Source organism: Drosophila navojoa, chromosome 4 (assembly GCF_054131105.1).
Source record: "Drosophila navojoa isolate 15081-1374.11 chromosome 4, UAZ_NAV_1.0, whole genome shotgun sequence".
NCBI lineage: Eukaryota > Metazoa > Arthropoda > Insecta > Diptera > Drosophilidae > Drosophila > Drosophila navojoa.
Window position 1 is genome coordinate 200,586 of NC_142892.1, and position 12,672 is coordinate 213,257.

Below are 12,672 nucleotides of genomic sequence, written 5' to 3' on the forward strand. Positions count from 1 at the left end.
TCACTATCGATGACAACTATCGCTTGCTTAACATTTGCAAATTCAGATATATCTGTAAAAATAACAACAATGTTAAACTTAACAGAACAAAGTTAACCACTGAACGAATCGGCCGCACGCACTGTTATTACTGCTCGTTCGTTGCAAATTGTTTAAATAAAAAACTTAAATACACAAGCAGCGAGACGATTGCGCTCAGTGGAACGCCGGCTGCTCGAAGAGAGAGTTCCATATTAGCGGAAGAAAACCGAGAAGTGTACCGCGTGCAATCTAAGGCTGGCCAGCGAATAAAACAACAAAAATAAAAAGTAAATGCTTACTAAATGCTCTCGAAAAAAACTCAAATATGTAATTGAAAAATGAAAGAGTGCTACAGTGTTGAGTGAGATTAACTGTGAACAGGAAATTTGTCTGCCTTTTTTGCCACATGTATTTTTATCGTATTTGTGTACTTTATCGATTACGTCGGCGCGCTCAGCATAAAATGAGAGAGAAGATGAAATGGGCGAGAAGATGAATGTGTGGCGAAACGGGTGTTTGGTCTCTTTTTTTTTGCCAGGGCGGCGGTGGTGGGACAACATAAAACATATACATATACAAGCGGCACACATGCACGGGCTTACATATGCATGCCTGCATGTTTATATGTGAAAACCTTAGCGGCAAAAAAATTTCACTAGAAATTTTGAAAGCGTTGGGCCGCGAAAAAAAACCGGATATGATACTCTAAAGCTAAGCTTTCAAACGAAATGAAATGAAAAAAATTACCTGAGTGTAGCCGAGTGAGTGAGTGTTAGTGTATGTATCTGTGGTGAGTGTGCGTTGTGCCTATGTATGTGAGCTTGTGTGCGTAGACGAATTGTCGCGTGTCTGGCATGCAATTAGCATTCAAATACGCGCATGCATATGTATACATAACTACATACATATGTGTAGTTGTATACCCATATGAATGTATGTCTTTCCATGTTATTTAGTCTATTTTTCCTTGCCGGCACCTGCCAGCAGCGCTGGCCATATGTGATATACATATATTTCGCGTTTCGTTTTGTTACATATGTTTTTTTTTTTTCGACTGTAAGATAGAGAGAATGAGTGAATTAGACAAACGCAGCCGCCAGACTGTCGCGTGCCTTACCTCAATGTGCCCCCTCGTATTCTTCCACTCCTCCTGCCACTTAGCTCCTACTACTTTTAACATTAATGCGACAAGTGCATGGAGGCGACTGGCGAAGGTGTGAAATGCGGAAGACAAAGCAGAAGAAGATGGTGAAGAAGAAGCATCAGCAGTCCCCATTCATGAATGGATTGCATTTGCGCGCGCTTATGTATGTGTGTTCCAAGAGAGCGGCAGGCGCGCTCTCTTGCTCTCGCCCTCTCTGTCGCACTCGACATGTGTTTATGCAAAATCAATGGACCAAACTGGAAGGTCACTCTCTGCAAACCAAGAAACTTATGAGCGCTTTCTATTTTTCAAATGCGGGTCAAAATTAAAGATTACAAAAAAACACCAACCAAACACACAATTAAAAAAATAATAATAATAATAATAATAATAAAAAGCTAAATTTAAAAAAATTGTGCATGCGTGTGATTTTTAATAAGCATTAGTAGTCTCTATAATCTATTGATTATCCTATATTGTTTTTCTCTCTGTAGAAACCCGCCAACACTCAAACACAAAGCCCCACATATACATATACACATAGTCTATCTCCTACTCAGACAGCACACTCCAGCAGCACAATGATCAACATGGACATCAGTGTAACCCCCAACTATTCATATATCTTTGATTTCGAGAACGATTTCATACACCAGCGCACACGCAAATGGATGCTGGAGAACTGGACATGGGTCTTCTACTACTGCGGCATTTATATGCTGGTCATATTTGGGGGTCAGCATTTTATGCAAAACCGACCGAGGTAAGCAGATGTCTATATAAAATATTAACTAAAGTAAGCGAAACGAACGTATTGCCTTACGGTTATGACAAGAAAGGGAATATTCTAGTCTGCCTTGTAGCAGGTATAAGTGCAAAGCTACAAGCTATAACCGATAAAGTACATTCTTCCTATAGCTAAGTCTGTTCATATTTAATGCCTATTATATTGTCTCGAGTTTTGCTTTTGACTAAGTATTTACTATAGCCGAATGTATTTCTCTTCAAGCAAAGCTTTCACTGTAGCCTATTTAGTCTGTTTGAATTTCGCATGCGTTGCATAATTTGCCATTTCGCTCGCTCTTCAACTCTCTGTCCCTTCATCGCCCTCTCTTGCTCTTTTATTGTTAACTGCTTTTGACATTGGGCCAGCACTGTGTACCAGGCACATATGTATGTCCGACAGTCTGTCGGAAACCATGAACCCTCTCCAGCAGCGTTTATCTCTTGCTTTTCTCACAAAAGAAAAACGACATGCGGCGCGTGGCATGTGCCTCATTTTCTTATTGGAGCACCCACGCCCTCAATTTCCTAGTTGGTCCAATCAAATTTAATTTTCATAGAATTCAGAAGACACTTCTAATGCCAATATTGATTGTCTGCTTGGTTCCACATTTAGTTTTGGGGACAAGCAAACTTTTGTTGTCTACAGAAAGCTTTGTAATATGGATTTGCTCCTTATCTGTGACACATAAACAAACTACCTAAAGCCAAAAAATGTCAACGCGGCAACTTTAATATAAGCGTTAATAATATATTACTATTTCTAGGCTTAACTACTAAAAACTTATTAGCTTATGGAACCAAGTCAACACATTATTCAGAATATAACATAATATCATATTGCAGAGCCATTAGGCCTATTAGCAACTAATCAAGTACAATTAAATTCTAATTAAAGCTTTATAGGTATATGTGTGTATATCTGCTACAATATGGGACTTCAATAGAATCGCCGTACAGCTGCTGCTTACATACTTAAGCGTAATTATAATGTAGTACCTCCCGACTAGCTTACCATGTAAAGTGTTCGCAATTTCGGATTTCCACCTGCGCTCGTGTTAATATACGTAAATTATAGGCCGCAGCTAGGGTCACGTTACTTACCCAAAACAAACCTTGCTTAACTAATTCCGACAAAAACTAAACCAATAACAAAACAAATTTCCTTGTCAATTTGACCTTAAAAAGCTGTTGCAATTTTTCCAAAGTGCAATTGCAGTAGTTACTGCGACTGCGAACACGACTTCGATTATATAATTTGGACTGTCGAATAGTCAATTGTTAAATATTTGAATTGACAGTTGACATGCCAACCCACTAAGGGCGCACGCCATAGTCAGACAACGACTATTTCGGAGTAAGGATTACTCAAAACAAACTATTCAAATGCAAACACGGAAACTTTTTACTACGAAATGTAGATGTCTGTGATGCAAGCAGTTTCTGGAAATCAGCTGAAAAACTTAAAACATTTCTAGTAGTTGTAATTTTTATATACTGAATTGCTTTTGTGATATGGCCTCTTGAAATTGATACCTGAAAAATATTTTATAACAATGCTTACTGGCCCTTAGTGGTCTCCACTGAACTTCCTACTGAGTCGCAGGTGCATTGTACGAAACTGTATTTTAGTTATTTTTATTTTCCGTCTATTTCTTAGAGGTAGTTTAGTTTTGATCTGTACCAGATTTATCAAAACCTGTGTATACTACACGAAATACTGAAAGACACGTGAAAAGTTTTCAATAACTTCGTTTGTTGGCGACAGACAACTGCAATTTGATTTCTTATCGCAATAGTTGTCATTCTTCCGATCGAGACATTAATTTCAAGGCGACGACGATTCACCTCCAAATTGTTGCTGTTTTGAATGGCATATGTATGATGCCTTTTTATATAACGAGCATAAAGCATGTCCCACGCTTGAAACCTAAGCTCCCTCTCTCTCTCTCTCTCTCTCTCTCTCTCTCTCTCCCATTCAATCTGTGTAAGATTGAGCAATCTGATGATTTCGCCTATTGCTTGGCTTATGTCGCTTTATACGCCTAGATTTTAAAAAATATGTTATATATATATGTATGCATGTTTACATACTGGTATATATATATTCCCTATTTGGTTTGCTTTACACTTGAAATCTTGTTTCAATATTTACCCACCTTAGACTTGGAACAGAGAGGTGCAAATGGAATAGGTTGCCACGGGGTTCAGCACGGATCGGTGATCTACGTCAGTCAAATGGGCTTTACACAAAAGTAATACAAAATGCATTGAACACGCTTAATAAATCGCGCTGAGATCATCTTTCGATTTTTGTTTTTATCTGCCAACATTAAACAACAATCTTTGAAACGCCCTTATAAACTGAAAGCTCTCTGCGCTCTGTGATTTTGCACAGATTTTGCAATTAAATGAAATATATAATATATATGTATATTCTTGTATACGTTCATGTGGGTCTGTTATCAGTCCATGTTCGCGCCATGTGGAACGCACTCTTATCAAACGAATTCAGCACAATGTTGGGGCAAGAGAGACCGAATAATGAGACCCAGAACAAGCCGCCTGTCGTAATTGTATATGATATCATTTACCATGATTCACGTTTGGGTTCAACTATATAGTATAGTATAGTAGTACAGTGAGTGCGCGTTTCTTGAAATGAGAATCGCTGGGTAGGACTTATTTACTCATCATTTTGCTTTGTGAATCCCTACTCTTAGACATAGTTTTTAAGATTGTATTGCTTCAATTCAATTATTGACTCATGCCACAAGAAATGGACTGCTCCTCAATAAATATTACATAAGTTCTTGTAATATATCAAATATAACTGATACATTTCACAAACTTGTTCTCTTTATCGTATACATACTGTATTTTTACATATATATTTGGCACAGTCGTTTTCACTTGGAGCCTCAATTCAAAGTCATTTAAATGTGGCCCAACTTTTTACCCAAATGTGACTGCAGCACCATTCGGAATAACATACACACGCACGCAAACACACCTACACACACATTTACATATGTGTATACATGTAAATTCGACCTGCTCCCTCGGCGACTCTGAGAAACATGTCACAAGTGGGCGTGTCTCTGGCTGCTTAGACACAAATGGCGCAGAGGGGCGCAGGACATTCAATTACCACAAGGCAACATTGCTGCATGCTTACACTAGCCAACAGTGAAGGCAAATTTTAAATAAACAACAAACAAAAGGCTAAACAAAGCAAACACATTATAATTAAGAGGAATAACAAAAACCAAAACCAAGAATCTGAAGTGTGCAAATATTTTGTTGCTCAGTGTAGCTCGGCCTCGTCGCGTGTTGTTGCGTGTGCTGTTCGTATATAAAATGATGGGCTATAGAATCTACATCATATACGGTCTGCCCCTGTGTGTGTGTGGGCGCAAAACGTCACACACTATGGGGGATGCAAAGAGAGTGAGAAGGGGGCAGATATATGACATAGTGAAGCCAAAGTTCTAGGTTTATATCCATATAGGGTAGAAGTATTAGGCACATGTCATAGAGGTAATACTTAGCCAAGTTTGTCAACAAATATTTGGCATTAGTTTTTAACTCTGCCAATTCTAGTTGAACAACAATGAGTTGCTTTATTGCAGCGTAAGCCTTAACTCAAGTAGAGGAAAAAGAGAAGAGAGGCAATTTTTACGCTGGTCTTTTTGTTGAATTATGACTATCAAGCGTGAGAAATGGGTGACTTCATACCATAATCTAAGTAAATTGCCTATGAACTTCCTCGAATAACCTATAAGCTAGGCAAAATATGTAAATGCTTAATTATACAGATTTAGAATCGACAGATTCCTGACCTTTGAATATCATACAAAATTAACTATTTTTTTGTTTTTAGTTTTGTTTTTTTATTGCCTTCAGAGAATTGCTGAGTAAATGTGTGGAAACTACTCTAAGCCAGTGAAATTTAGTTTATTTTCGTACCAGCCAACATAAAAACCAAACAAAAATCGAATAGTTTTGAGTGTGTGTGAAAATTACAGAGCAGTACAGACGCCTGTCCTATAAATACTCCCTTCCAGGTACACTCTCGTGAACCCTACTTAAACAAACGGTATAAAAAGTCCCCTTATGTGGTGCCAGCACTCACAGTGGCTCAATTTCCTCCGCCCGTGCATAGTCTGCTAGCGCGTCAAAGCAGAGGAAATTATATTTAAAATATTAATAATTGTTGTATATAACATGACGTGTCGAGTGGGCGTGACGGTTCAGTAATTACCGCGAAGCATTCGCAATTACAAGCGGCAACAGCCCCACAATAACAGTTATTTATGTACATATACATTGACAGATGGAAACATATGTATATTAGGCTTTTATTGAGCGCAAACAACGATCAATCCAGATGCCATGTGTAAAAGTGAAATTTTAAAGGTTGCCAGCGAGAAATTAACCGTTAGCTGCGACAAGTCTCAAGGTAGGTAGGTATGTAGATAGTAGAAGCGAGTTTGCGGAAGAGAGAGAGAGAGAAAGAGAGAGAGAGAGAACATGTTTGCAAAGTGTGTCATTTAAATATTTACGAAAGCCTACGTAATAACAACAATAACAACAACAACCAGAAATGTAATCAAAGCAGAAATTCAATTCTGCTTGCCCGCGGCTGCATCAAAAGCTCAGCTCGTCAGCTCTCTCTCCCGCTCTCCGCTCTCTTCACGTGCAGCAGCATCTGTGTTGATCATGCCACATTTTCGCTTTTACTTTCGACATCGATTCGTGTTGTTTACCTTTGTGATTACCACAGCTGCACCTGCTCGCATAGCTGTCATTCTTCAAAAATCTGCGCATTGTTGACCTTTAAAATATTTAACACAGAGGGAGAGAGAGAGGTAGAGACGCACTCGTTCTCTCTGACACACGCCCACGTTGCGTTAAATAGCGTTATTGGGATTATGAGAACTATTGCGAGCGATATTAGTCTAGACTCAGTTTATTTCGAATAGGACTTTGTAATAAAAAGCACATACTCCTTTTATTTTATCTTAAACTTCAGATCAACCTTTTGGCGGTGTTTATCAAATGTATCCGTTTAAAGATATAATTAAGGTCAACTTCAAATCTCTGACCCTGTGAAGACCCTGTGTTACGCAAGCTTAGCATTCATATTGGTCAAGAGGTCAACTATTAAAGACGCGCATAATAACTATGCATGAACAAATTTAAAAAAAAAATCAGTTGACAGTAACTAAAACAGGGAAACCGCAAAAAAAGAAACAAATGTTGCAATGCAAAATCAACAGCAACAAAATGTTGGCCAAATTAAAATGAGAGAAACACAAAAATTGAATCGCCGTCAACTGCTGTGAGACAATGTTGCGAATTTGTGGCCCAAAAGGCAAAACTAAAACAGCAACAACATCAACAGAAACTGCAAATCAGCCATAAAGAGCATATACATGCATATTTTTTATACACCTAAATTATATGTACATCTATACACACGCACACACACACGCCCACATAGCTGAATACGTATCAGCATGTCTGCATAAACAGAGTCCGAAAAAGCAAACAATAGTCGACAGAAACAAGCATTTGATTACGTTTGCTTCATTACAAGTCGTCGTGTCGGCTGCTCTCTTTTAGACTCTCTCTCCGTCTCTGTGTATGCGTGTATGTGTGTGTGTGAGCGTGGTGGCACTCTCTCTTTGTTTACAGCTGCTTGTGCAGCTTGCATAATTCCTAAAAAGTCCAGTGCATTGCAAAATCTGGTTTCGCTCATTGTCAAGGAGGGGCGGGAGAGAGAGAAACGAACACTTTGCTAACTGTCTCACTCTCTTTCACACACACAAACGCTGTCAGCTGCTTATGCAATTTTCGCAAAGTGAAAACTGACATTGGAATTTGGGTACTCACTCTCCCTCTCTTCCCCCACCGACAAGGCAAGCATCATTAATCGGGCAGATCGCTACACCCAAAATGCGAGCACAGCAAACCGGACACAAAGTAGGCGTCGGCTCGCCGCACTGCACATCTGAACACGGGGACGACCTGTGCCCTATCAAAAATTGAGCTTCAAAGGGACCTTGCAGTCCCTTCTGCCGAGAAGCCAAGCTGCCAAGCGATTAGCAAGGCCTATTGGTTTTCCTTACTCATTATGTTTTGGCACGATTCGAGTGCGGCGGCCACAGCGCAAGTCATGGACGGCCAGCTACAACCGTTTGAGAATTATAAGGGTAGTAACAATGTTGGAATTCCCAGCAGCTACGTCGTTGGACGCTGCCGTTGAGAGAAGTTGCCTTTGCTTGCTTGATTCGTTTAAATAAAACGAATTAGATTTGCTTTTATTTTTGTTTTATGCTTTTTACTGAATGGTTCCGAATCTAGATATGGTCTGCTATAGCATAGTTGTAAATTAATAGAGCAGCGAGCAGCCGCATCAGTAGCAACAGCACACGCAGCTTAATTGTCCATTGTCTATGAATTCTTATCTGTGACAATTTAGTTCTATGATACACATATATTATATAGGGGCCACTGCCTGGCATGCAAATCTCTCAATTTGTTTTATTTTATATTTTCCCTGGCTTATATAAATACAAATCTAGCTGTGTTTTAGCTACAGATTCCAGTACCTACATTCCTAAAACAAAATGCAATATTTATATCATTAATGCCTTATTAGCTCTCTGATAAACCGCATATATCAGTATTTTACGTATATCAATTAACTGAAAATAGTTAGAATAAGAGCTAGAATTATTATTGTTATGATTAGCTTATGTTTGAATAGTTTTTTTTAAAGTATTATTACCCCTTGATAAGTCAACAAAATTCTTTATAATGAAAAATTACGTATAATGAAAATAACACGCCATATTTTGTCGAACTCCTCCGCCTCAACTGTTTCGATAAAAGTCTACCAATATTGATTTTTTTTTATATATATTTTTCATTGTGACTGACAAGTTATTTTTATGAGTAATATGAACGATAAGATTTGAGGCAGAAGTGTAAAAAAAGTTATTTTAATAAACTTTTAATTGCATTAGACATTGGATGCAAATAGTATTGATAGATTAGCTGGCTGACTAAGTAGTTAACTGATTGCTAGTACTTTTTACTATGTATATATATGTATGTATAGGTGTTTTCTTTTGACCGGCTTTTGACTCAGACCCGACACGCCCTTGAGTCATGCTCTGTTCATGCTGTGTTTTACGGGCTACTCAACAATAAACATCGCTTTAAAAATTATAATATATATATAAATATATATATACATATAATTTTTAAAGCGATGTGCTTATTGTTGTATGTGTATATACATAAGTACATATATAAAACAGTTTAACGCTCATTAAACCTGCGAAACATGTTTGGAGCAGGGATGAAAAAATTTCATTATTCGCAATCAAAAGTAAATTAATAACTGGGATTTTTATCACATGATTTAGCTATATAATGAATAAATATGAGCTAGATGTGGGGAGATTATAAAAGTATATGGATCAACTTGCTAAGCAAGCTTCATGGTGTGCTTAGGCTTATGAGCTAACAGTGATTTGCAAACATCCATGCTTAAGCATTTCTGTCAGGAATAATTGAGATAACTTTATGTGGATCAAGAGCAGTAAGTATAATAACACTGCGCGTAGCTGAACACTTTGTCCTTCTTGAAGGGTATATACTATATAGACTTATATATTAAATAAGTAAAAAGATCGTAAATGACGTGCCGATCGCACGATTTATTTAGATTTTTTTGTTTGTTGATTCACAAATACTGAGAGATCTGATAATTAAAATCTAAATGCTTTGACTTCGCGGTAACCTTTAACGATTAGCCAGATAACGCATATGTGTGTGTATATGCATGCAAATATGTATGTATGTTTCATAGGTGGGGGCCCATGCCCCCATCAGTGTTACGCGTATCGCGTAAATTAATTTTGATCTTTAGGCCAACTAAATAGCTAAATGATAAACACTTCATGAAATGAATGACAGATGATTATTGCATAGATTATTGTTGTTGCTATTGTTATGTTCTCCCACTGCCACAGCCTCGCCCTATTAACTGACTTAACTGAAAATAAACTTCAAAGTTTGTTGATCTTTGCTTATTGCAAGCGATATTTGCATATTCATGATCAGTTAAAGCCACACAGATATACAAATGACGAGCGATAGATAGAGTTGACGTAAATGTGATATTTCGAGTATATTAGTAGTTTTTTAGTTAATTTTTTAGAAAACTCAATCTTGACTTATCTATCTTTTCTTATCTCTTTCAGATTTCAACTGCGTGGCCCACTAATCATATGGAACACCCTGTTAGCCATGTTCAGCATAATGGGTGCTGCACGCACTGCGCCGGAATTGTTGCACGTCCTACGGCATTATGGACTTTTCCATTCGGTCTGTGTTCCCAGGTAAAGTACTTCAATACTCTTGTTGCAAGCTCAACAATATCATCATATGTATCTCTCTCTCTCTCTCTCTCTCTCTCTCTCTAATTGGCTCTTTTTCTACCAATCTGATGCAGTTACATTGAGCAAGACCGTGTGTGCGGCTTCTGGACCTGGTTATTTGTACTGAGCAAACTACCGGAATTGGGCGATACGATATTCATCGTATTGCGTAAACAGCCGTTAATCTTCCTGCACTGGTATCATCACATCACTGTGCTGATCTACTCGTGGTTCAGCTACACCGAGTACACTAGTTCCGCTCGCTGGTTCATTGTGATGAACTACTGTGTGCACTCCGTGATGTACAGCTACTATGCGCTCAAGGCGGCTCGCTTCAATCCCCCACGCTTCATCTCAATGATCATCACGTCGCTGCAGCTGACACAAATGATTATCGGCTGTGCGATCAATGTGTGGGCGAATGGATTCCTGAAGACCCACGGCACTCAGTCGTGCAATATATCGCAGCGTAACATCAATCTATCGATCGCCATGTACTTCAGCTACTTTGTGCTGTTCGCACGCTTCTTCTACAAGGCCTACCTGTCGCCCGGTGGTCACAAGAGTCGCCGCATGGCCGCCTCGCTGGTGGCACAGAATACGGCTAAATTGTCGAGTCCCATTTCCACAGCTGATGCGAACGTCATGTCTAGTAAATATGTTGGTGAGGATGCACAGGCTGCCTATATGCGCAAAGCGAAGGCACAGTAGAGCCTAACTTTAATGTTGCATGCGCCCCTCTTCCTCTGGCAAAAAGGCTAAGGACATTTAATTTTTACTTTAGTGGGATGTAAAAGTTGTATTTTTTTAGTTTTAAACCCAGGCAAAACTCAAAACTCACACAGATACTGGCGCACATACGTTTACCTTTAATTATAAGTTTAGAGTTTTACCAGGCAAAACTGGCTTACACACACCCATCTATATATATTTATTTATATGTATGTATATAAGTATATATATATATATATATATATAATGTCATGTACATAATGAAATTGAAAATTTGAAGCCAAGTCAAGTCAGTTAGGTGATTTTTGTAAAAAGTTAGCTTTGGAATGGATGAACTTTTGCCAGCCCATGAAGCAAAGAGTCAACTATAAATATATATATAAATGAGATATATACATATATGCTATATTTGTATAATCAGCCCCGAGCAGTGTCCTGTTTAAGCCTAAAGATCGAAATACGTCGAGTATAGTTTTCCAATTTGTTTTCTTGCTGTAAAAAAGAGAAATAAATAATATTTAACATTTGTGTTTTTAATAGATTCTTAAACAATGTTCAGATCCTACAAATACCTATCTATATATATATATATATATATATATAGATATATATATATATATATATATATATATATAAATATATATATAACTCTAACTGTTTGTGTTAGCTGTTTTGTTCTAATCGATATTCTGGATTTGTTTCTATTTGCGCAAATTGTTAAAAGAAAATGAAATTAAAAATAAGAAGGAAACATACACTTAATTCAATAATTAACTTTTGATAGAAAAATATATTTTAAAAACTAATACGAAAAAAACAAAAGAAAACGTGGCAGGGGCATGCATTTAGTTTCGATTTTTTTAAGTTTTGAAGAAATTTGAAATGATTAAGTTTCTAATGGCAAAGGAAAAAGAAAGTGTAACAAAGAAAAACAAAGCAAATGCTTAAATTATATATTTATATTTGTAAGAAAAAAAAAGAAAAAAGTCCTACTTGAAAAGTTAATTAGTATAAACGAAGCAGACAACAAAATATAAGTAGATAAAAAAAAGAGATAGAAAGGAATGGAAATTTGAAGTAATACGGATGCTCATGCGTTCCTGAGATAGTCATAAAAGAAACTTATAAAAATACAAAACTAAAAAAAAATAATTGAAATTTTTATGGGGTAAAAATTTAATAACGAACAAAAAGGAGGAAGCTTAGAAAACGGATAAATAAAACGTAACAAAAGGAAACGGAAATAACAAATGTGTTTCAATTCCATGTCTTTTTTCAGTTAATATAGTCTGCCTGTTATATGCATAACAGCAGGAAGGCATTCTCCCGCGAATACAACAGTAACATGGACAAGGTATAATAACTACACAACAGATTTAAATAACACTCCAATTGGAAATAGATACATGAAGTCTAGACTACCGGGTGAAAAATAGAAATGGAAAATATTAAAAACTACCAATATAAGTAACAAGTCATCATGAGAATAAAATCATAAATTAACACACGATATGTACACAAAGCTATGGACACATT

At 37.3% G+C, this 12,672-nt stretch overlaps 1 protein-coding gene and 1 non-coding gene across 2 annotated transcripts; one reads left to right on the top strand and one right to left on the bottom strand.

The window, feature by feature from the left end:
- Positions 1-79: 79 nt before the first annotated feature.
- Positions 80-11,925, top strand: Baldspot (elongation of very long chain fatty acids protein baldspot). The gene is made up of 4 exons (XM_030384091.2): positions 80-308; positions 1,660-1,928; positions 10,228-10,365; positions 10,479-11,925. Exons 2-4 carry the CDS (start codon positions 1,747-1,749, stop codon positions 11,113-11,115), a joined length of 957 nt encoding a protein of 318 aa, XP_030239951.1. The 5' UTR covers positions 80-308; positions 1,660-1,746; the 3' UTR covers positions 11,116-11,925.
- LOC115562484 (U12 minor spliceosomal RNA) lies at positions 7,888-8,099 on the bottom strand. The gene has a single exon (XR_003980177.1). It is a non-coding gene; the product is annotated as a U12 minor spliceosomal RNA (small nuclear RNA).
- Positions 11,926-12,672: the final 747 nt, after the last annotated feature.

Coding starts and splice junctions, on each gene's coding strand:
- Baldspot (XM_030384091.2), top strand. CDS start 1,747: ATGATCAACATGGACATCAGTGTAACCCCCAACTATTCATATATCTTT. Junction 1,929..10,227: donor TTTATGCAAAACCGACCGAG/GTAAGCAGATGT, acceptor TATCTCTTTCAG/ATTTCAACTGCGTGGCCCAC. Junction 10,366..10,478: donor CATTCGGTCTGTGTTCCCAG/GTAAAGTACTTC, acceptor AATCTGATGCAG/TTACATTGAGCAAGACCGTG.